Source organism: Bos indicus, chromosome 6 (assembly GCF_029378745.1).
Source record: "Bos indicus isolate NIAB-ARS_2022 breed Sahiwal x Tharparkar chromosome 6, NIAB-ARS_B.indTharparkar_mat_pri_1.0, whole genome shotgun sequence".
NCBI classification, from domain to species: Eukaryota; Metazoa; Chordata; class Mammalia; order Artiodactyla; family Bovidae; genus Bos; species Bos indicus.
In genome coordinates, this window is record NC_091765.1 from 20,279,848 (window position 1) to 20,306,295 (window position 26,448).

The following is a 26,448-nucleotide window of genomic DNA, read 5'->3' on the forward strand; positions in this document are numbered from 1 at the left end:
TTTGTTCATACAAAGGTACTTTTATATTGAGCTTTCTAATTTAGCCTAATTTATCATCCTGTGGTTTTATGCAAGGTAGGGAAGGATACCTTATCTCTTCATTCTGTCAGGTTCTGGAGCATGCTTGATGATGGGGAAGCTATATACTATGGTCTTACAGGGTGTTCAATAAATATTTATCACCTTAATGAGTCAGAATTAAACCAGAGAGCAAACCCATGAGGACTTTTCTAAAATGTGCTCACTGTAATTAAGTCCAGAAAACATATAAAGAACTAGGCACATTTTTTCCATTTAACATGTTATAAAAACCCTCTCCTTTCTCCTTGCCTCTCCCAGCCCCTTCCTCCCTCCCATCCATCTAATCTACCATGTTAGTTTCAGATGTAATCATGACTTTCCATTACCCAGTGCCAGGAAAGCTAGATGTCTCTGGGTGTTTTTCTACTGGAGTGGGTGCTGTATCACTTCCCAGGATTCGAAAATATGAGATGGCAGACATTTACTGGGGTTCAGAGCCTGGTAGGAAAGCTAAATATCCTCCAATACAAAGGCCACTCAGTGAAGATTCATCTGACCCCAAATGCCAATAATACCAATACAAAAACAATGTCATTTTCAAGGACCTTCAGGATGATGGAGGAGTCTATTATATCTTTTATATAATACTTGAAATATTATTATGAAATAATAATACCTATCTAGCCCAAGATACTAAATTAAAATAAATATTACTCAGACTAGTTTGCTGCCCAAATACTTTCTTGCCTCAAGCATGTTTCTAATGATTCCCAATTTTTGCTTTATAATTCTGTATATTTTATATAATTCTTAGGAAACAAATATTTTACCACAGAACAGAAGATCTATGACTCTTAAATAAAAGCCCCTTGTGAACAGAAAGGTCTTACTTGGCTTCACTGGTAGCTCAGTTGGTACAGAATCCTCCTACAATGCAGGAGATGCCTAGTTGATTCCCAGTCAGGAAGATCTCCTGGAGAAGGAATAGGCTACCCACTCCAGTATTCTTGGGCTTCCCTGGTGACTCAGATGGTAAAGAATCTGCCTGCAATGTGGGAGACCTGGGTTCAATCCCTGGGTTGGGAAGATCCCCTGGAGAAGAGAACAGCTACCCACTCCAGTGTTTGGGTCTGGAGAATTCCATGGACAGAGCAGCCGGGCAGGCTACAGTCCATGGGCTCATAAAGAGTTGGATACAACTGAGCGACTATTACTCTCTTACATTCCAGTGTATAGTATGTTAATAAAAGTCATCCTCAAAGAATATCTTCACTCCTCCTGTAAAAACTCTAGGCATTTCCAGAGATTCCTCTAAGAAAATCACAGCTTCCTAACTTAATAAATCCCTAATATACCATTTTCAGACTTAAACTAAATGTTGATTTTAAAAGCTGCACAGACACTGGATATCCTACAAACACAGTCTGGAGCCCTCTTAAATTTTAATTATAATAAAAGCCTCACAAATCCACTTCAAAATATTTAATGATTAAAAAAACTCCTGTTTAAATCTACTAATTTTCACATTAGTATTTGCTTTAGTGCACGTTTTATTTTTAGTTCCAAAGAAGTAAATGAAAAGCAGCTTTTCTTCTCACCCTACTATTTCCATTTGCATTCATCTGTGAATATAAATAACTTACAAAGTCTTCAGAGGGATTTGGGGCATTACTTGGAGACTCTGAATAGCTGCTCTCCTCCTCATCTTCGTTGTGTGAAATCTCCTGGAGCTCCATCATGTTCTGCAGAGCTAAAGGCATGGCATCCTGGAAGCCAAGAGCAAAGTTACCAAAAGTGCAAAGTTCTGAAGTGAGTACAAGGAAGTGCATCCTAAATCTGCACTTCATCAATATAACTGGTACCACCGAGAGAAAAAGACAAAGGGAAGGAAAAATTCTGTAAACACTTTGCACAGTCAGGTTACTTGTAATGACCTATATCCTTACTTTTCCCTTTGTCGCTTTCTCGTATTGCTCCGTTGGTACGATGCCCTTTTTTATTAAGTAGAATCCATCTTAAACCCCCTTGTTGGCTATTTTTAATCATTCAATTCTTATAGATCTCTTATTTAAAAAATCACTCCTTTTTGATTTATGTCATCAGTTTTCCTTGATGAATTTAATCTTCTCTTTGAGAGAAGATGATCACACTTTTGTTGAATCAGTTAGTGGAAATAGAAGACTTTTCTGTAGATGTTCCCAGGAGGCACTGACTTCTTGAAAAGTGTATCAGGCACAGGGTTTCCACTGCTCTCTGGATGTTATAACTATGGTTTGATTTTCCTTTCACAGAAATCAGGGCTTTAGGAAGAGATTAGCAAATCTGACTGCAAAATCAGGTTTTGCATCAGTTAATAAAAAGAATATGGCTTGTTGGTTATGTAACATAGAAACTTGTCTCCAAATCACTATGCCTGTCAGCTTAATCTTCTGTATGATCGTCTTTTAAAGCATGCAAACATCTTCCAAAACATATCCAAGAGAAAAACTAGAAAATAGGAAGGGACCATTTATTAACTAGGACTTCCTAAGTGGCTCAGTGGTAAAGAATCCACCTGCCAGGGCAAGAGATGTGAGTTTGATCCCTGGGTGGGAAAAATCCCCTGGAGAAGGATCAGAACTGTAAAGGGGGTGTTACAAATTACCAGTTATAAAATAAATAGAGATATTTGGTTTGTCTTAAAATTGCATGATCATATCTCCATTTTGGGGTTGACTGGGAGGTAGCCTACAGCTAAATTTGAGATGCACATGTGGGTTTTTGTGGTTTTTTATGATCATGGCATCTGGTCCCATCACTTCATGGCAAATAGATGGGGAAACAATGGAAACAGTGAGACTTTCTTTTCTTGAGCTCCAAAATCACTGAAGATGGTGACTGCAGCCATGAAATTAAAAGACACTTGCTCCTTGAAAGAAAAGCTATGACCAACCTAGACAGCATATTAAAAAGCAGAGACATTACTTTGCTGACAAAGGTCCTCTAGTCAAAGCTGTGGTTTTTCCAGTAGTCACAAATGCACGTGAGAGCTGGACCATAAAGAAAGCTGAGTGCCAAAGAATTGATGCTTCTGAACTGTGGTTTTGGAGAAGACTCTTGAGAGTCCCTTGGACAGCAAGGAGATCAAACCAGTCAATCCTAAAGGAAATCAACCCTGAATATTCATTAGAAGGACTGATGCTAAAGTTCTAATACTTTGGCCGCCTGATGAGAAGAACTGACTCGTTAGAAGAGACCCTGATGCTGGGAATGATTGAAGGCAGGAGGAGAAGGGGACAACAGAGGATGAGATGGTTGGATGGCATCACCAGCTTGATGGATGTGGGTTTGGGCAGGTTCCAGGAGTTGACAATTAACAAGGAGGCCTGGTGTGTTGCAGTCCATGGGGTCTCAGAGTCAGACACGACTGAGAGACTGAGCTGAACTGAACTTATGGCCTTTATATTATGCACTTTTTACTTTTTAATTTCTCTAGTTTTATTTTTTCCCCTCTTTTGGTTTTCTTTTTTCCCTCAGTCCTAATCTTAAATTTGCAAATATGTGTTTTCAGGCCAGGAAAAACATATGTTGGTATAATCAAACAAATAATGTTTCTACCTCGTCTGCCATTTAGCATATTATAAAGAAACTATGCTAATGGTCCGGCCCCATGTGGCAAGCATGTGAACCATGCTTGTCCCACTGTATGATGACTTAGATTAGGGGAAGGATGGAAAAGGAAGGGGACAGAGAGCAAAATCCAAGTCTTCGTATTTGCTTCCTTCACCAGCACCTTGGAGCCTCCCAAATTTGGTCCAATAGGTGTCATCATATAAATGAATGAACAGTCACATCTACTCCTTATTAAAACCAGAGACATCAAGACCTTCTTGTAGAGAAACACTGAAAAAGACAGTGGTGTCGCACCCACCTGTATGTGTTGGAGACAGGATGAAATGTTCTTCACACAGTGCCTCACAGTCTTTTCTAAAGATCGAAATAGCTTTTCTTCTCTGTTAAAGGTATTGTCTTTCACCTAAAATATAGATGAAATTATTTTTATAATTCAGAGGAATCTGGTATTTTTTTTTTAAGAAAACCACAAACCATGTTGGCCCAGCATGTTACGAAAAAACTCCTTGTTTAGATGAAAACTTTTCATACTATGCTGACTGTCTTAACACAGTCCTTTCTTTGTCCAGCAATTGACACAACTGATGTTCAATAGTGCAGCAGAGCTGTGTGCTTCACCCAGTCACAGTAGATGTGGGATGCTAAACTTCCCTCTAGAGTTTTTAATGGCATGTATTATATGTGTTCTCCTAAATTACACTGCATTTGTAGGTCTATCAGATAATTAATAAAATGTAAAATGAAATTAAAAATTTGATCTATTGAGTAGAATTTATCATTTTGCTGATATGATTCATCCCTATTTATTTCCCAGTGGTTACTGAGAAAATATTCTTAGGGTCTTGGCTAAAGAAATATCATAATTCGTTACCAGCTCAAATTTGAAAGATGATGAATAATCTTAACAAAAACAGTTCTAGTAGTAAAACCCTGCAGAGTTAAGATGGTGCTCACATGTGTTCAGTTTTTTGTTGTCATTGGTATCTTACATGTATACCTGTTAGCATTCAGAAAAATATGCTTTTTATGTGCTTGTGGCAATTTCTAAGAAGACATTATGCTGTTAATGACGAGAAATATCTCTTGACATTCAAAATTATACAAAAAAAGATCAGAACCAGCTTTGTATCGTCAAAATCTGTGTGAACACACGCCTGTTTTATGGAATATGGTATGTCTAATCAGTTTGGTACTGGCTAATAACTGAAGTTGTTCTCAGTTCTTACATCCATTAGTTTACATGGTTGACCTTAGAACTGAATGCATAGAAAATGGTGACATTTTATTTTAATATTTTTAAGTCCTTTAAAATTGCTTATCTGCAAAGCTTTTCTTTTTTTAATTATTATTATTTTTTTTTACTTTACAATATTGTATTGGTTTTGCCATACATCAACATGCATCCGCCACGGGTGTACACGTGTTCCCCATCCTGAACCCCCATCCCACCTCCCTTAGCCTCATTCTTTGTAATCTGCACAAAATTCATCACCCTCTACCCTAGGAGCTCTATGCTCTGAGCCAGTGTGAAGCATAATGCTTGGAAAGAAATCTTTGAAATGTAGTTTTCAAGGACCAACTACTTTACTCTGTGTGTCCTGGCTGGGACCCAGATGATGCTAAAATAAGAGTTTCAAGGATCATGACATGAAAAATATTTCCCAGTTCCACTTCCCTATTTCCGAGCCTTCTCATATTGTGCTATTTTGCTGGATTATGCTGCTGTCCCTTTTCTTCTCTGCAAAGTCCTGTTTATTTTTTTTAAAGACTTGCTCAACTGTCACCCCTGCTACAACTCCTTCCTCTAATTCCTGTTCTTTCCACTCCAGAAAATTAATTGCGCCATCCTATGTGCTCTCACTAGTTAATGATTTAAGCAATTCTCTCCATTGATGGATTGCAAGCATTGGAAAGGAAGTATTTTTTATTAATAATAATAATAATCTGTAACATTTACTAAACACTAACTATGTTTTCAGACAGTAAAGAGCCTGCCTGCAGTGTGGGAGACCTGGGTTCAATCCCTGCGTTGGGAAGATCCCTTGGAGAAGGAAATGGCAACCCATTCTGGTATTCTTGCATGGAGAATCCATGGACTGAGGAGCCTGGTGGGCTATACCATAGGGTTGGAAAGAGTCGAACATGACTGAGTGACTGACACTTTCACTTCACGTTCAAATGTGTTTTAGACACTTATGCTAAAACCTGTCTTCCGTTTTCTCATTTAAGTCTTACACAACCCTATGAAGTAGATACTATGATTACCCCCATTTTAGAGATAAAGAAACAGAAGTTCCAGGAGGTGTGGCAGACATTTTGAACATTCCCCATGTCGACCTTCTACCGATAGAACCTGCCCTTTTAGTTTAAGATGGACACACAGCTGCCCTGGTAGACAGCCCTTCCCAGACTCCCTTGCAGCTGGTTCTGCCCTGGTAACTGGGTTACACGGCAAATTTGGGCAAATAGGATGTGAGCGGAAGTGATGCATTTCATTTCTGAATCTTGGCTTACAACATTGTCCTTGGGACTTTGACTGAAGACATGGCAGTGACCCAGCTTTAATGAGGCAGATGAAGACAATATGTTTAGGGAACAGCACAGCATAAAACTGGGAACTGGGATCCTGGAGGATCTTGTGCAGCACAGCACATCTGGATGATTATAAGAGAGAGAATCTCTCTGTGACCTAATATAAAAAGTTAAAGAAACTTACCCATGTTAATAGGACTAGGATTCCAGCCCAAACTGTCTGAATTTAGAACTCTTTGCATTTGCAATCTCTAACAGTGTTGGGTACAAAGGAGTTCAATATATGTGTGATGAATGGAATAGAATCTTCCTCTTGGGTAACAGTTTTATACCCTAACTCCACCAAATATTTCACTTGAGCTGCTGACAAGTGCAAAATTGACTGATTTGAGATTTATCTTTTCTACAGTCCAGCATATGCAGCTGATTTTCTGATTAACAGTGAAATGCTTCATTGCTGACAGGACATCCTCTCAAAAGATTAATGGGAAAAAATCTAATTAATATCCCTTCAGGCTACTTTAACTACAATTCACTTTAAGTTTGCAATTGGAAAATATCAGAAGTTGATGGCAAATGCATTAAAGACTGGAACAGCTTCTACAGGAGCCTGCCCAGGATTAAGACCTGGATATTGTTCCTCAATAGTATTGTCTTGGATCAGAAGCAACATTCTAAAGAGTAGAGGAGAATTGTTTACATTGCATTTACACATGTTCATGGAGGCTACGGTCTCTTCTTCAAATGAATTCCCAATTCAATTCTGTTACTATGACCACACGCCATAAATGTCCCAAGCTTCCCATGTTATAGTTCCACATTGAAGAGAGGGAGGCCTGGAATTATCTCCTCTATTCAATGGAAGAAAAGCAAGAAGTAAGTACAGGATGATATAAGCCATATGTTGTAAGAATATCCATATTGGGTATGGTAGGGAACGGACAATGCAGCCACAGGAGGAAAAGAGAATGAAGCTTGGAGGTTGATTATACTCACAGGTCCTAGAGAAGTGGTCACCGTATGTCATGCAGGATCACAGGGGAATCAGTGAGACTGCGTCATTTGGCAGGAAGGAGCAAGGGAAAAGTCAAGGCTAGAGTCTTTATTGGAGTTTCTGTGAGAAATCACAGAGAAGGAGCTGGGGCAGGGTAAAATGTTTAGAACTAGCCAGTTTGAATAATTCCAGCAGGCTTTGGGCTATAGAAGTGGTTCTGGTTGCCTGGTACCTGGCCTTGGAATGATCGAGGGCAGAGAAATATTGGTTTCACCTGTGAGATTTAGATAAGGAGATGGTTGTGGCTCTAGACCCAGGATTGGTTGGTCTGCAAATGAAAGAAGCAATTCCAGCTGAGTTCTTTGCCCTCTGTAAGAGTGGGTTAGCCCTACCAGTGGCATTTTCTTTGGCCTGCAAGCTTTTTTAAGATGGCAAAACATCATAAAACACAGGAAGTATAAGATATGATTAATACATTAAGCATAAAGAAGTTTTATCTGCAAGGGAGTAAGAAGTCTGCAGGTTAAAAGATAAATAACAGTATTTTATATGCAAAATAAGATAGTGATAATGATAGCCAATATATTGAATACTTACACATTATGTTAAGCACTTTTTAAAATATGTATCATTTCATTGTGTTAGGTAGTTAGAATAGGAAAAAGGAGTCCAAAATGGCAGTGGCTAAAAGACAAAGAGAGGAAAAAAACCTGCAAATATGGAACAAAAGAAAATCCGAGGACAGGAATGAGAACCTCAGGTGAAACAAACAGGCCCCCTTCTCAGCCAGCCCAATTTGCATAGGGCAGGCTCAAGGGGTGGAATAGACAAACATAAAAAAGAGGAATCCAAGACGGATAGATGCCTCTCCTTAGGGCGTCTATCCTTTGGGGTCAGCCTGCCCTCATGCCTTGAGGGTGTACTATCCTTTGCCAAATAAAACTCTGAGCTATAACACTCGTCTGCCATTTCAAATCTTTGCTTCGGCAAGACAGAACCAAGGCCATTACACACTCCCCCAACAATTGAATCCTCACAACCACTTCCTGTATTAGGTCCTACTATAATCCACTACTATAATTTACAGATGGTTACAAGGAGATCCAACCAGTCCATTCTAAAGGAGATCAGCCCTGGGTGTTCTTTGGAAGGAATGATGCTAAAGCTGAAACTCCAGTACTTCGGCCACCTCATGCGAAGAGTTGACTCACTGGAAAAGACTCTGATGCTGGGAGGGATTGGGGGCAGGAGGAGAAGGGGACAACAGAGGATGAGATGGCTGGATGGCATCACCGACTCAATGGACGTGAGTTTGAGTGAACTCCAGGAGTTGGTCATGGACAGGGAGGCCTGGCGTGCTGCGATTCATGGGGTCGCAAAGAGTCAGACCCAACTGAGCGACTGAACTGAACTGAACTGAATATTGAATTTATGCACCTAAAGAAAAATATTTATTAAGTGGTAAAATTGAGGTTCAAACCCAGGTCTGAATGACTTCAGAAACTTTGCTCTTAATTTCTGTGCTGACTCCTGCGAATACTAACAGGGCCAAGGCTGAGATACATTGAGTAAGTGTGTCAGGTGTTCAGAAGAGAAGAGACCACTTCTAGCTTAGTGGTCTGAAAGCTGCAAAGACTTAATGAAACGAAAAAAAAACACAGCAGCCAAACAGTGAGGTAGATAAGAAGAGTCAGAGCTGAACCAGTTGCCTCTAGTTCAAAGTAAAAACTTTTGTTAGAGATGCTAACATAATGAAGAATGAAATCAGGCACAGGAAAAGGGGGGTCGGGAAGTACTATCTAGTATCTTAAGAACTGTTCTGCCTACTTTTGGTTAGAGGCCCACTGTATTACCACTTCTGGGCCTTGACCTTTCTATCTTGTGATTTTCAATTTCCAGATCAATCAGCTTAAAAGTATCTGGAGTCTTTATAAAAATACAAACTTTGAGGTTACACGTTTGAACCAAGTGGAACCCAGGAATTTATATTTTGGCAAGTTCCTCAGGTCATTCTCATGCACATTAAAGCTTGAGAGGCTTTGCTAATCCATTAATTGTTTATTAGGGATTCAGATGAAAGTGTTCAGGATGACACCAAAGAGTTACCCAGGAATATAATGCACCTGAGAGTAGGGGAAGAGGAAAGGGATAACAGGTAGGAAAAATCACACTAAGATAGGCCTCCAAACACTATAGGTGAAATAAATATAAGATGAACACGAAGGGTACTAAAAGAAATGAGATTTTAAAAAGCAGAAAGGAGACAGATGAAAGGAGGGCATTGCCTTGGGTGAGATTATGTGCTAATTTGGATTCCCCGGTGGCTCAGATGATGAAGAGTCTGCCTACAATGCGGGAGACCTGGGTTCGATCCCTGGGTCCCCTGGAGAAGGAAATGGCAATCCACTCTTGTAATCTTGTCTGTAAAATCCCACGGATGAAGGAGCCTAAGAGGCTACAGTCCACGGGGTTGCAAAGAGTTGGACACAACTTTCTTTCATGTGCTAATTGATGGTGTCAGGACTCCTGGGGCATCCTTTGTTGATCCCTGTCCTGTCCTTATCTCTCCTTTGTCCTCTCCATGAATGGAAGCACCACAGCTAAAATAGAGTCAAAACTACCCTCTAAACCACCACCACCCAATGCATTATCCCACAGGAGGGAGGGAGGGGGCGGGGAGAGAGAGAAAGAAAGGAACAGCTCTGGGCAGTTACCTTGATTGTCAGTGTGTTCCAGAAACAGCTCTGATAACAATGAAACGAAATCTCACAAAAGTATCAGTGTTTGTGTTCCCCAGGAAAATGTTTGTGGCCTAAGAAGAAAAATTACCTGTGATTCTCCTCTGGTCAGAATTTTTAGATGATTTGTCACTCTTTTTGATTTCTTGCTAATTGAATGAATATTTAGTTTAGACAATTTATCTTTAAGTGATTCTTCCTCATCATTCTTCTTGTATTTCAGAACTGAAATGGAAGAAGGCAATAACATATTTGAACACATGCGGTACAGAAAGTGTGTGTTTCATCCAAAGTATTTAAGAATAATATTTATATTTGAGATAAAACTCTGAGTTTTGGCTCATGCTTGTTGCTCTTCCCCACCACTAACCTTCAGAAACCATCCTAGGACTTGAGCTCCTCAAAGCCCAACTGCATTTACCTCCCACATTAGAGAAATTCCTGATACTGGGGGAAAAACTAAGCTCTTTTCTCTCTTCTTAGACAATACTCTTGTTATTTGGGATCTCCAGAATGAAGCATCAAGACCTAATGGAAAGACAACTGCAGCCAACATGAGACCTCATATCCATCCTAAAATTGTCTCCACTAGCTGAGAGATTTAAGGTAAGTTGAGCCATCCCTCTGAGCTATACTTTTTTATCTTTAAAATTATTTTCCCTCTCATATTGTTCAAAATGTTAACTATCCCCAACCTTCAGCTTTGGTAAGGATGTGGTGAGAGTGGCATACTAATACACCGTTGATGAAGAGTAAATCAATATAGTTTTTGTACAGAATAATTTGGCAGAACCTTAAATATAACAATAGTATAGTCTATGACCAGGAAGTCCATGTAGAGAAATATACTTCCCATAATCAAGCCTACAAAGTTTTATTTGCTAGAGCATTTTTCCTAATGGCAGAATGTTGGAAACAATCTAAAAGTTTATCCATAGAGGTATAGTTTAATAAATTATGACACATTTTTAAATGGACTACTATGGAGCCATTTAAAAGAAGACCACATTAACTTGAAAAATGTTCATGATATACAATTAAGTTTTTTGAAAGACCCAGAAAACAGTAGTGTCATACATGTTGCAGAAGGAAGGGAACAAGGAGGAGAGAGATGAAAGAAAATAGAAAAAAAAAGGATATGAAAATTCTAAAGAAAACTTACTAAAATGTTAGTATGCAAACTGGAACCATGGAGTAGAAAAATTTTCCTCATTAAAACTTTGAAATTTGAAGATTAAGCAAACAGCAAAGTTAATTTAATACAACAGCTATTGTCCATATCCCAGCTTTATCAAACACTCACATTTTGCCTTGTTTCTAATCTTTTTATTTTAAAAAAATCACATAATAGTTGAAGCTTCTCTGATCCCCATCTTTGATCCCTAAATGGTGATACTCAATTATGAGCTTTATTATATCTGTATCTATTTTCATGCCTTTACTTTGTAGGTATGTAGTCATATACCATATAGTATTATTTTGAATATTTTCAGTCTTTTTTAAAAATGGTACCATATTGCATTCATTCTTCTGTCACTTGCTAGTTTACTTTTTTAAAAAAGTCAACATTGTGTTTTCAAGATTTATCCAACTGATACATGTACTTTAATTTTATGCTCTTATGGTATCGTAGTTTATAATACACAGTTTATCTATCTGAATTAATATGGAAGCCACTCTCCATTTTCTTTGTGTGCTTGTTTCTTTCTTTTTTTTCCTTTTGCTATTATGAACACTGCTAGTTACTTGTATACCTCTCCACCAGCATATGAGCCAGTTTCTCAAATATCTAGAAACTGATTTTCTGTGTCTTGGGTGTATGCATTTTCAACTTAATAAATATTGTCAAATTGTTCTCCAAAGTGGTGATTCCAATTTACATCCTTCTGTTCAGTTCAGTTCAGTCACTCGGTCATGTCTGACTCTTTGCAACCCCATGGACTGCAGCACACCAGGCCTCTCTGTCCATCACCAACTCCTGGAGCTTACTCAAACATATGTCCATTGAGTCAGTGATGCCATCCAACCATCTCATCCTCTGTCTTCCCCATCTTCTCCTTCCTTCAATCTTTCCCAGCATCAGGGTCTTTTCAAAGGAGTCAGCTTTTTGCATCAGGTGGCCAAAGTATTAGAGTTTCAGCTTCAGTATCAGTCCTTCCAATGAATATTCAGGACTGATTTCCTTTAGGATTTACATTCTTACCTGCAAACTAATACTCAGCACTTAACATTATTCACTAAAAATCTCATTGCCAATCTTATGGGCTGAAAACACTTGTCATTATGTTTTTAATTTGCATTTCCCTGATTACTAGTGGATATTAGCATTTAAAAATGTATTGGTTTTTTTCTGTGAGTTGCTCATTTTTATTATTAACATTTTTTGTATTAGAATATTTTTATTTATTTAGTATCAATAATTATATATTCTAGATAGTAATCCTTTGTTTATGGGCTATTTTTTTATGGCATCTTTTGTTCTGCAACTTTCCCTTTTCACTCTATGCTCTTCTTTATAGTTACAATTTATTAATACAAATACATACAATTTTTAAAATAAAAATTAGAAAATAAAGGCAATAAAAATAAACACAGTGGTTGGATCAATTAGCTCCACAGTTCTACCATTGCTCTAAATGTTGAACTGAGATTTAAAGTTAGAACTACAAAGCCAATTAAGAATTTATGGACGCAAATCACACTGAGAGAGGACCCACGGTCTACCCCAATGCACTGCTAACTCTGAGAAGATAGAAACCATCTAATTGTGCTTCCTGTTTTAAAATCTACATTCTCCTTGAGAGGTGAATCTTACCTCTTAGCTGGGCTTCCCTGGTGGCTCAGATGGTCAAGAATCTGCCAGCAGTGTGGGAAACCCATGTTCGATCCCTGGGTTGGGAAGATCCCCTGGAGTAGGAAATGGCAACCTGCTCCAGTATTTTTGCCTGGGAAATCCCATGGACAGAGGAGCCTGGCGGGCTATAGCTCATGTTGTTGCAAAACGTTGGATACAACTGAGTGACTAACACTTGACCTCTTAGTTAATGAACAGTTAAGAATAATTTGTTAATCTGAGAAAGAAATACAATTGCTCCTTCATGGAGCAATTATTGCCCAAAATACCCATTCTCTGTGTTCCAGAACCAAATAAGCCTGTTGTTTAGCCAGGTCATCCTCCCTGTATCCACCTTTCTCACCACCACTTTTCAGCTCTAGCTATTCACTGCTCCCAACTACCTGGCCATTCCTTCTGCCATATATATATAACACCAAGAACAGGAGGATCATATGCTGTAGGTTTCTTCAGCCCATAATATGTCACCAGGCATGTGGTGGTCAAAAGAGGTTGAGTGTAGGGCTGTTTGATGAAAAGTTGTCAAAGTTTGTGTCTCGTGATCTTCTTCAGAACCTAGCTAGAAAGGCAAAACCATCCTCTCCTCCCTGGCCTGTATCTCTAGATATAAAATGATCATTATCACAGCACCTTCTGTAACTTCTGACACATTCTGATCCTCCAAAAGATAAACAGAAGATTCCAACCCAAAACTCCCACTTCATCATATCTCCTCTTACCTAAATCTTTTCGTCTTTTGAGTTCATTAATGTTTACATTAATGTGTTTCACGGCGGCATAGGCATCTTCCAGTGCTTGGAAGTCTGGGTGAGAGGAAGGGGTGGAATTCCGGAGTTCACACAGTAATAGAGGGTACTTCATCACTCGCTGAATTGGCTTGATCATCAAAGAGCCCATGTCCAGTAAGTTTGGTTTGCCTCTGCAATAAAGATACATCATATCAGTTTCACAAACATTTGTCTTCTTAACTCCTTTTTATTTTTGTGATTTTTTTATGATTAATCTTGAAGATGATTTTCACCCTTTTCTTCTCTGATTTGGCTATGTTCAATTTCTAAATGAAGCAAGGGCAATAGGTGACAGAAAGAAGCAAGGCTGAAAGAGTCTACTTCTAAACAAAATTTAAAAGAAAACAAGTATATTTGTCTACCTAAAAGGACTGAAAGCATGATTTCCAACTATGTTCCACTTACAGGTTTTTTTAAATAACAGGCTTTATAATAATAGTGGGAAACAATTTTAGACTGTACTTTTCCATGACAACGAAGAAAAATGTATTTTCTTGATGTTATTTTTGATATTAAGTGAGGAGAATACAGTCATCATTTAAAAATCTAAACACAAAGTTTGTTTTCTTTCTTCTACCAAATTGAGAAGTTGAACTTACAGTGTTCCAGAGGTTCCACCACAGTCCCCAAAAGAGATTTATAATAAATGCAATGCTGCTGCTGCTAAGTCGCTTCAGTCGTGTCCGACTCTGTGCGACCCCATAGACGGCAGCCCACCAGGCTCCTCTGTCCCTGGGATTCTCCAGGCAAGAATACTGGAGTGGGTTGCCATTTCCTCCTCCAATACATGCATGTGACCCTACAGACGGCAGCCCACCAGGCTCCTCCATCCCTAGGATTCTCCAGGCAAGAATATTGGAGTGGGTTGCCATTTCCTTCTCCAAATAAATGCAATACTTCTCTAGATGTTATTAATGCCATAACTATCACTGATCATTACTAGTACACAATGCCTTTCCATGTGGACTTCCTCTTAGCCCACAGGTCTTCAAATGGCTACACAAAAGTGAGCACTCACCCCTGGCTATCCCCTTCAGAGCTTCTGAGATGAGCCTAGAGTCAATCCCACTAGCCGAGAAGTCTACAGGAAAAGAAAAAGCTACAAACTTGATCATGCCATTGTCCACTGGACATCCATTGTCCAACCCACTGGATTCATTTTTTTTCAGCCAGAAATCAGTGGTTTCTAAAAGCCTCTTTATGCAAAGAGGCAAAAAAAGAGACACTGTAAGAGGAACATGGATGAAAATTGTGTTTTGAGCCCCTTCTGATGGAAAGATATACTCATTGGTTTTCCTTTAGATTTTTATTTAGAAGACAGAGAATACAGACAGACATGGCTTTCAAATTCTGATGGGTGAATGTTTCATTCTTCAATTATTTTTCCAGTACTTTATGGGTGGACAACAGACTACATAATTGAAATGGTGAAATGGATCTAAAAACTTGGAACAAAGTTAGCAAAGTTACATCACTAGAAATGAAGATAACCCAGAGATCATCTATTTGAACTCTTCATTTGATAAATCAGAAACTAAGGAAATTTATCACACGTAAGTGCAAATATGGTGCACACACACACACACCAATCACTCTGTCACATGTGCTCATTTTATTTTCACTATAGCACTTAGCACTATCTGGAATTGTCTTTTTTTCTCTATTGATCAGTTTATATTCAATTTGTCTGTCACCATTATATGTCCAACATGACATATAATATTCTCTCAATGAATATTTGTAGCTTGAAATAATAGATTACTTACATTTTCTGTAATGTGCTGTTATTTTACATTGAACTTTTTCCCCCCAAAACTTGCACAATAGTTCTGAATAAATGACTGAGTTTTATTTACGTGTTGAGAAAATAATTGGTATCCATAGAGACAAACACTGAATCAACCCAAAAGACAACATTTTTTAAAGGAAAACCAAAATAAATGTTAAAGGTTTGCAAGGGAGTAAAGAATTGCTTTTTATTAGCTTAAAATTTCTTGAAGCATAGTTGATTGACAGTGTTGTGTTAATTTTTACTGTACAACAAAGTGACTCAGTTATACCTATATATTCTTTTTCATATTCTTTTCCATTGTAGTTTATCAGAGGACATTGAATAGAGTTCTGGTGTTACACAGTAGGACCTTGTTGTTTATCCATCCTGTATATAATAGTTTGCCTCTGCTAACCCCAAACTCTCAGTCTTTCCCTTCCCTATACTCTCCTCCTCGTTGACAACAAGTCTGTTCTCTGTGAGTCTGTGAGCCTGTTTCTGTTTCATAGTCGAGTTCACTTGGGTCATGTTTTAGACACATATAAGGATATCATGTGGTATTTGTCTTTGTCTTTCTCACTTACTCCACTTAGCATGATAATCTCTAGATTCATCCATGTAGCTGCAAATGGCATTATTTCATTTTTATGGCTGACTGATATTCCATTACTCAGTGTGTATTTATAGTGTCTTCTTCATTCATATGTTGATGGACATTTAGGTTGTTTCCATGTTTTGCCTATTGTAAACAGTGCTGTTATAAACATGGGAGAGAATGTATCTTTTCAAATTATAGTTTTGTCTGGATATCTACCCAGGAATGGGATTGCTAGATCCAATGGCAACTCTATCTTTAGTTTTTTGAGGAATCTCCATACTGTTTCCACAGTGGCTGTACCAATTTACATTCCCACCAACAGTGTAAGAGGATTTCCTTTTCTCCACACTCTCTACACCACTTATTATTTGTAGACTTTTTAATGATGGCCATTCTGACTGGTGTGAAAGAGTACCTCATTGATTTTGATATGTATTTCTCTAGTAATTAGTAACATTGAGCATTTTTTCCTGTGTCTATTGGCCATCTATATGTCTTCTTTAGAGAAATGTCTATTTAAATCTTCTGTCCATATTTAAAAATTGGTTTGTTTGTGTTTTTTTTTTGTTGTTGTTGTTGAGTTGTGTGAGCTATTAGTATACCTTGAAATTAAGCCCTTGTCAGTCCCATCATTTGTGAATATTTTCTTCCATTCCATAGGTTGTCTTTTCATTTTGTTTATGGTTTCTTTTGCTGGTTACAGTTTTCAAAGATTATAAGTTTGATAAGATCCCATTTGTTTATTTTTACTTTTATTTCTACTGCCTTGGGAGATTGACCTAAGAAAACATTGGTACTATGTACATCAGAGAATGTTTTGCCTATGTTCTTTTCTGGGACTTTTATGGTGTCTTGTCTTATACTTAAGTCTTTAAACCATTTTGAGTTTATTTCTGTGTATGGTATGAGATGTGAAGTTGCTCAGTCATATCTGACTTTTCGCGACCCCACGGACTGTAGCCTACCAGGCTCCTCCATCCATGGAATTTTCTAGGCTAGAGTACTGGAGTAGGTTGCCATTTCTTTCTCCAGGGGATCTTCCCAACCTGGGGATCAAACCCAGGTCTTCCACATTGCAGGCAGATGCTCTACCCACTGAGCGACCAGGGAAGCCCATCTGGTCTGAGGGTGTGTTTTAACTTCATTGATTTACATATGGCTATCCAACTTTTCCAGCACCACTTGCTGAAGACACTGTCTTTTCTCTGTTGTATCAATACATTCTTGCCCACTTTATTGAGAAACTGTTGCTTTAGTATGATTTATCTTGCACTTTCTACTCATATGCACCAAATCTACTAAGGAAGGGAGGTAAGGAGACAGGGTGGAAAGAGGAAATGAGGGAAAGAAGGAGAAGGAGAAAGAGATGTTATTGGTTTCCAAGAGGACTGGGTAAAATGGATGGGAAAATATGTAATCTTTTATGAATACTAAAAAATAATAACTAAAAACATATTTTCTAACTGCTATATCAATAGCAGAACTTTTGAATCTGAACTATAGCAGCCTTATATATCTTAACTGTAAGTTCGTCAATAATACAACAATTTAGACACTTAAATAGAAATAATTTCCTTAAATAAGAACAAGTCAGGAATACGGAAGGTACTAACTTGAGTAGAAAAAATCATATTATCCTTATGAATATGATCAGATTTCTTCTGAGTTTTTCTTTTTACTATCACAGATATTAATTTGAGCTTCCCTGGTGGCTCAGATGGTAGAGAATCCACCTGCCATGTGGGAGACCTGGGTTTGATCTCTGGGTTGGGACGATCCTCTGGAGGAGGGCATGGCAACCCACTCCAGTATCCTTGCCTGGGCTACAGTCTATGGGGCCACAAAGGGTCAGACACAACTGAGCAACACAGCACGGCACAGGATTAGTTTATTTAATCTTCTCAAATCACTGAAAGTACTATCAAAAGGTAGATGTAATCAAACAATTTGATCAAATAAAGTCAATTTTATTAAGATAGTTTATCAGTGTGGTCTATTGTTATACACATATTTTAAAACTTTTAATTACAAAAAGTAAATCCCCAGATATATTAAAGAATGTACTTGTATCTTTGAGCTGCTCTCCTTCTTCCCTTATCAGGATCCATCAAAAACCCAACCTAGGCCCTTTAGTTCTGTCCAAGTCTAATCATTACTTTTTTGTATCACTCTTTGGCATAAAAGTTCTATCCTCTCCCTTTCAGGCTTCAAATGAAAGCAATAACAATTATAAATAATAACTGTTTCTCTTAAAAGCATCACAAATGTGAATACTAAAAAAAATTTTTCTCAAAAGTGAGAAATCTCCCAGACACCTTTGTCTTAAGATAAGCACTTTGGACAGTTGCCCAAGTGATGAGCAATGATGCTCTGATACCTGCATTACACAGACAAGCAGCGTGGTAGAAAAGATAGAATGTATTACTAGATAATGACGCTCCAGGCATTCAGTGCCACAATTCTTACCCAGTCTAATTCCTCCCAGTAAGACTGAGTCTGACAGCTGTGCAAGGTAGATGAGTCTTATATGTGATATAACTTTCTTAGCCAAGCAGCCAATTATCACTAGCCTACCCCCTAGAAAGTAATCAAATGCATCACAATTCCCCATTTATGTTGTGCTGAAAACTAAGGTAGTTATTAAATTGTAATTATGTTTCATATTCTTCTACATTATCATGAACACTTTGGCAAATATTTAGTACCAAAAGTAGCTACACTAATCTCATTACAAATTATTATCAAAAAATTACGAAGTCAAGTAAACACAGCTGGCTTTGTTTTAGAAGCATCCAGTTTTGCTATAAAGATTTTGCATCAAGTATAAGAAAACAGTTGCACAATGAAAATTAAAGTGATATTTAGCAATGTAAAAACTATGATGAAAAGAAAAAATCAGATTCAACACTGAGATATATCTATACTTCTTAATATGAAGGAGAAAATGAAAAGAAAACTAATCATGTAGCTATTGATCAAACTACTTTGAATTTCCTCTATTTTATGGCCACAAGAATCCTAAATTTAATATTTAATCAACAGAAGCTACAAACCATCCATACTGCTATCGAATTTTTTTCCATTTACTCTTCTTTAAAAACATCATAAGTCAACTTGAGAGGAAACTATATATTGCTGCACAAATAATAAACAAATAGCACTTGTCATAATTTTAAAATAGCTTTGAAAATAAATACAGAACCACTAGCAAATCTTAGAAGATTTAAAGGAGATGAGCAAACGGTAATTGACATAGCAGACCAGAAAGAACCAGTAATATGAAGTAGTTATTTCATCACTCCTCCAAAGTTTCATTAACTAGAGTCCTTGAAAATATATGGAAGTAAAGGGAGAAGGGTGTGGGTTTTATAATAAAAAGAACCAGTTGAAAACCTCTTTAAGAAACAGTGTAATTCTTAAGGTGCTATACAAATAAGGGAGATCATTTGGAGGATTAAGGAAGAGCTCTTGGAAACTAAAAGGATAACAGCAGAAATAAAAACTCGTAAATGTTGGAGAAAATGTTCAAGAACTTTCTAGAGGGAAGAGCAAAAATGCAAAAATGGAAGAAAATATAAGAAAATTAGAGGATCAGCCTAAAAGGTGCAATATCAAAATAATAAGTCCCAGAGAGAAAGAATAGGGCACATATGGGAAGGAATTCATCTGTAAGATAATTCAATGCAAATGAGTTAGCGCTTTGAAAGAACTTGCTGAGGTCACAGCACAGTGAATGAAACTGCCTCACACCTCGGAATTATTAAAACTTCAAATTATCAGGGACAAAGAGAAAAGCCTACAGTCCTTCAGAGAAACGTGTAAACTAAGCAGTTACAAACAATTAGGAGTCAGAAAAACCGTTGAATTTCTTGTAGCAACACTGAAAGTTAGAAATGATGAAGAATTACCTATATATTCTGAAGATGAATGATTTTCAATTTAGAATTCTATTCCAAACCACACTATATATAAGTCAAGTGTGAGGGTAAAATAATGACCTTTTGGATGTAAAGGTTCTTAAAATTTCCTTCCCATGTATTCTTTGATGAATAGAGGAAATTATTGAAGGATGTCCTCTACTAAAAACAGGCAAGAGGCAAAGAGAAACTAGGTATGGCAGTTTGTATGTATGCGCTGAGTTGCTCAGTTGTGTCTGACTCTTTGTGATCTCATGGACTGTAGCCCACCAGGTTCCTCTGTCCTTGGAGTTTTCCAGGCAAGGGGAGTTAGTGATGTCCAGTGTAATTTGTCCAAACTCAATAGGTCAGAAGTCTCTAGGAAAGGGTTTTACAGAGAGATGAAATGGATAGCCTACAAATTTCATCAGGCTGCCTTTAAGATGATTAGCTGTGAGTTTGGCATTAATGATTACAAAGAAAAGAAAAGTAAAGGGGAAAAAGATAATAGTTAATTCCCAGCAAAATAAGTATTTGTTTATTCCAAGGTTTATCTCTGAAAAGAAATTTACTCAGGTATAACAATTCAAACACTAATTATTGCTCTTATCCAAATTATAATGTAACTCCATAGGGAGAATGGAGAGGTGAGAAGGATATGTGTGTGTGTGTGTGTGTGTGGTGGAGATCAGCTAGGGAAGAAAGATAAATTCTTGTCTTCCATAGAGAGAAGTGAATACATAAGAAGGAAGAGTCAAATGTGTTTTTAGAGTCATGAAAATAAATACCAAAATTGTCAACTAAATGAATATACTTGAGTTCTGGTGAGGAGCATTTAGGGGAAGGGGAAAAGGATTAGTGAAAGGGATTAGTCTTTTCCTTTTCTTTTTTAAATTAACTAACTTTTTGATTGAAGTATAGTTAATTTACACCATTGTGTTAATTTCTGCTGTACAGAAAAGTGACTCAATTATATACATATATACATTCTTTTTATATTATTTCCCATTATGGCTTATCCAAGGGGATTAAATATAGTTCCCTGTGCTATACAGTAGACTACTATTTTTCTTAAAACTTTTAGAACTATTGGGCTTTTCAAACCATGTGTGTGTTAGTCACTCAGTCATGTCTGACTCTGCAACCTCATGGACTGTAGCCCACCAGGCTCCTCTGTCAATGGAATTTAGGCAAGAATACTGGAGTGGGTTGCCATTGCCTTCTCCAGGGGACCTTCCTGACCCAGGGATCGGACCAGGTCTCCTGGATTGTAGGCAGATTCTTTACCATCTGAGCCACCAGGGAAGCCCTTATAAACCATGAGTAGATATAATTTTAACAAAAGAGAATGTTTTTAAAGAAGGAAACATGCAAGAATATTCAAGAAAATTTTGAAAAGGAAGAATACTAAGCTGAGATTAGTTGTATGCGTGTGTGTTTGTGTGTTTAGTCGGTAAGTCATGTCCAACTCTTAGAGGCCCCATAGATTGTAGCCCACCAGGCTCTTCTGTCCGTGGGGTTCTCCAGGCAAGAAAACTGGAATGGATTGCTTTTTCCTTCTCCAGCAGATTTTCTTGACCCAGGGATCAAACTCACATTTCCTGCATTGGCAGGTGGATTATTTACTACTGTACTACCAGGGAAGCCCAGAGATTAGTTATACCTGATATCAAAATATAAAACTACAAAAATGAAGGCAATTTGGTATGGACATATGAAAATCAAGCACAAAATAGAAAATCAAGGAATAAATACAGGTATGTATGGAAATTAAGTACATGGTAAATGTGACATTGCTCCTCAGTAGAAAAGAGGAACTATTCAATATCAGGTATTGTGATAATTAGCTAACCATATAGAAAAATAAAAATTAATTCATTACAGCAAAATAATTTCCAGATCAAAAATTTAAATGTTAAAAATGAAACTATACAAGACCTTTGGTGAAAACATGGGATTACAGTTTAAAAACAAACTTGAAGTTTCTAAGTGAGATACAAAATCCAAAAGCTACAGTACAAAAAGGTGATCAATGTATTTTAAAATTTAGCTCTGTAAAACTGAACAGATAAAAACATAAGCAGAAGCAACTATTGTTGTTGCTGTTGCTGCATCGCTTCAGTTGTGTCCGACTCTGTGCAACCCCATAGACGGCAGCCCACCAGGCTCCCCCGTCCCTGGGATTCTCCAGGCAAGAACACTGGAGTGGGTTGCCGTTTCCTTCTCCAATGCATGAAAGTGGAAAGTGAAAGTGAAGTTGCTCAGTCATGTCTGACTCTTCGCGACCCCATGGGCTGCAGCCTACCAGGCTCCTCCATCCATGGGATTTTCCAGGCAACAGTACTGGAGTGGGGTGCCATTGCCTTCTCCCGGAAGCAACTATATACTATGTTAAAAGTCAAGTAATAAGAAGGAAAATTATTTACAGTACATAAGATAGAAAAATGGATAATACACTCACTAAAGAGCCATTATCAATATTTTAGAAAAAGACAAACATCTCCAAAAAAGTGAATAATCAATTAAAATGATAATTCATTAGTGGTGAAATACAAATGGTTAAACACATAAAAATGCTCAAGATCATTTTTAATGGTAATGAAAACATTACAATGCTATTTTTGGCCTATGATATTGCCATAAATTGTAAGGATCCAAATATTTTATCTAGTGCTAGCCAGTAGTAGATAAATGGGCAACTCATACATAGTAGTAGGACTAAAACTTAGTTCAACTTCTCTTAAATTATCTGGCAATAAGTATCAAAAACACTTTGATCTGGAAATTCCAGTTTTAGAAATTCATCAAAAGAAAATAAACTGTTGTTCAAAAGTTAATGTAAGAATAAACACATAAAGTCATCTGCAAGACAGACATAATTCAAGTATCTGTAAGAGTTTGGTAAACTAAATTATGGTACATACATCAAATAGAATATTATGTAGTCATACAGCAAGATGGATTTATATTTACTGACATAGAGAGATGTCCATGATGTATTGATGAAGAGGTAGCAAGTTGACATACAGGAAATATATAGCTGTCCTATTTCAGTCAACATGTATCTGTATAGAGGAAAAAATGGCAGGAAAGTGAGGGACTCATGTCATGTTAAAGTAGTTCACTCTGGAATGTAAGAACCAATTGTTCTTAATGTCCTCATTTTGATTTTCTATGTTTTGCAGTGTTTCTTCAATAATTTAAAAAATAAAAACCTTAACAAACAAAATAATTTATAAAACTTTTGAGATTGATTAAAATCCTGCAATGCAAAGGTAGAAATAGCTGGTCAGACTACTTCTAAGCATATAGAAGAGTCTAAATAATTAAGATAAAGAAGTTTATATCTGGAGGTAAATTTATAATAGGGATATTTTTCTCGCTTTAGAACATGGTACTTGGATCAGATGCTTTGAGGGAGACTCTGGTAGAAGAATCTATGATTCTTGTCACTTTAATACTGTCTTTGATGTTTGCATAGGATTATAATTCAGAGTAAACATTTCAGAAGTTATAATATCATTGCCTTTCTGTATTTTTAAAAGTGTAGATTGCAAAAAAACAAAAAGACCGTTTTCAGTTTCAGTAAGTAAGAGATCTTTTTTTCAAAAAAGTCATAAAAAACCCACATCCCATAAATGCCACTCTAAGCTGCAACATTTTGGCCTTGGCTACTGAGGAGCTCAACAATTACATAACATTTGACATTGCCTTTTACCCCTTTATGTAGTAGCGTGTGTGTTGCCTGACCTGAATGAAAGAATCAGGAAGGAAAATAACTCAAGGCAAATGTGGCTTTGATGTTTGTCCAGTTACACACTGTGATTCTTCTTCCTCTTTTCGAGTTCTTAAGGTATAGAACAGGCTAGAAGGGCACATTCAGTTGGCTAGTTCCACACAGCAGGACTGCGGCAAAAGCTAATGCAATTTTCAAGCAGCATTTCAATACAAGGTACTATTTGTTTTAAGTAGTCTGTATGTAGGAGCCTGTGCATGCTAACGTATTAAAAGAATTGCTCTGGAGAAGGAAATGGCAACCCGCTCCAGTATTCTTGCCTGGAAAATCTCGTGGACAAAGGAGCCTGGCAGGCTACGGTCCATAGCATCTCAAAGAGTTGGACAAAACTTAGCAACTGAATAACAAAAACACACAATCAGGTACATGGTGATTTGGGGAAATACTTTTTGATGGAAGTGTAGCATAAAATGGAGAGTGATGGGATCTAACAATAGGGGATATATAGTTTTGTAAGAAATTGAAATTTGTGTATAGAATAGTAGTTGCAAATATTCAAATAATAAAGTCTGTGGCTAAAGGAAAATTAAAATAAAAGAATTGCTCACTTTCCTCCTCTCAATCTATCCTGTTGATGTAAATTTTCATCAGTTTAGAATACATACAGATACACCTACACACACACACACACACACACACACACACACAAAGCAAACACACAAACACACTAGGAGCTCAGGACTTTAGATTGTTCCTGAGCATGCGAAGGCAGATGTGCTGTATTAAGTCCTGGTAAATATGAGTTCATATTTAAGTCAATATCATCCTTTCAGTATTAGGCTAGATATGCTTTCTTTCTATGAAATGGACATCTTTCAAAGTAGGTGTATGTGTGTGTTGCTTTTATAATTTCTATATTGCCCTCAGTTCAGTTCACTCGCTCAATCATCATCCGACTTTTTGCGACCCCATGGAAGGAGCACGCCAGGACTCCCTGTCCTTCACAAACTCCCAGAGTTTGCTCAAACTCATGTCCTTTGAGTCAATGATGCCATCCAACCATCTCATCCTATGTGACCCCTTCTCCTCCTGCCTTCAATCTTTCCCAGCATCAGGGTTTTTCCCATTGAGTAGTTCTTCACATCAGGTGGCCAAAGTATTCAAGCTGAAGCTTCGGCCTCAGTCCTTCCAATGAATATTCATGACTGATTTCCTTTAGGATTGACTGGTTGGATCTCCTTGCAGTCCAAGGGACTCTCAAGAGTGTTCTCCAACACCACAGTTCAAAAGCATCAATTCTTTGGCACTCAGCTTTCTTTATGGTCCAACTCTCACATCCATAAATGACTACTGAAAAAAAACCATAGCTTTGACTAGTCGGACCTTTGTTGACAAAGTAATGTCTCTGCTTTTTAATATACTGTCTAAATTTGTGATACCTTTCTTTCCAAGAAAAAAGTGTCTTTTAATTTCATGGCTGCAACCACTGTCCTCAGTGATTTTGGAGCCCAAGAAAATAAAGTCTGTCACTGTTTCCATTGTTTCCCCATTTATTTTCCATGAAGTAATGGGACTGGATGCCATGATCTTAGTTTTTGAATGTTGAGTTTTAAGCCAGCTTTTTCACTCTCTTTCACTTTCATCAAGAGGCTCTTCAGTTGTTCTTCACTTTCAGCCCTAAGGGTGATGTCATCTGACGTTATTGATGTTTCTCCTGGCAATCTTGATTCCAGCTTGTGCTTCATCCAGCCTGGCATTTTGCATGATATACTTTGCATGTAAGTTAAATAAGCAGGGTGACAATATACAGCCTTGATGTACTCCTTTCCCTATTTGGAACCAGTCTGTTGTTCCATGTCCAGTTCTAGCTGTTGCTTCTTGACTTGCATACAGATTTCTCAGGAGGCAGGTAAAGTGGTCTGGTATTCCCATCTCTTTAAGAATGTTTCACAGTTTGTTGTGATCCACACAGTCAAAGGGTTTGTCATAATCAATAAAGCAGAAGTAGATTTTTTCTGGAACTTTTGCAATGGATGTTGGCAATGTGATCTCTGGTTCCTCTGTCTTTTCTAAATCCAGCTTGAATATCTGGAACTTCTTGGTTCACATACTATTGAAGCCTCGCTTGGAGAATGTTGAGCATTACTTTGCTAGCGTGTGAGATGAGTGCAATTGTGCAGTAGTTTGAGCATTCTTTGGCATTGCCTTTCTTTGGGATTGGAATGAAAACTGACCTTTTCCAGTCCTGTGGCCACTGCTGAGTTTTCCAAATTTGCTGGCATATTGAGTGCAGCACTTCCACAGCATCATCTTTTAGGATTTGAAATAGCTCAACTGGAATTCCATCACCTCCACTAGCTTTGTTCACAGTGATGTTTTCTAAGGCCCACTTGACTTCGCACTCCAGGCTGTCTGACTCTAGGTGAGTGATCACATCATTATGGTTTTATGGGTCATTAAGATCTTTTTGTGTGTAGTTCTTCTGTGTATTCTTACCACCTCTTCTTAATATCTTCTGCTTCTGTTAGGTCCATACCATCCTTTATTGTGCCCATCTTTGCATGAAAGTTTCCCTTGGTATCTCTAATTTCCTTCAAGAGATCTCTAGTCTTTCCCATTCTATTGTTTTCCTATATTTCTTTGCATTGATCACTGAGGAAGGCTTTCTTATCTCTCCTTGATATTCTCTGGAACTCTGCATTCAGATGGGCTTATCTTTCCTTTTTCCTTTGCCTTTCACTTCTCGTCTTTTCTCAGCTATTTGTAAGGCCTCCTCAGGCAATCATTTTGCCTTTTTGCATTTCTTTTCCTTGGGGACGATCTTGATCACTACTGCCTCCTGTACAATGTCACAAACCTCTGTCTGGAGCTCTTCAGGCACTCTATCAGATCTAATCCCTTGAATCTG

At 37.7% G+C, this 26,448-nt stretch overlaps 1 protein-coding gene across 1 annotated transcript in view; it reads right to left on the minus strand.

The window, feature by feature from the left end:
* Positions 1 to 26,448, minus strand: part of ARHGEF38 (Rho guanine nucleotide exchange factor 38) — a 153,021-nt gene that overhangs the window by 20,298 nt on the left and 106,275 nt on the right. Inside the window, exons 6-9 of the mRNA XM_019962355.2 lie at positions 13,471 to 13,670; positions 9,989 to 10,122; positions 3,932 to 4,036; positions 1,665 to 1,787 (exon numbers count right to left, since the gene is read on the minus strand). Coding sequence (XP_019817914.2) covers positions 1,665 to 1,787; positions 3,932 to 4,036; positions 9,989 to 10,122; positions 13,471 to 13,670 — 562 coding nt within the window. The remainder of the gene's footprint in view (positions 1 to 1,664; positions 1,788 to 3,931; positions 4,037 to 9,988; positions 10,123 to 13,470; positions 13,671 to 26,448) is intronic.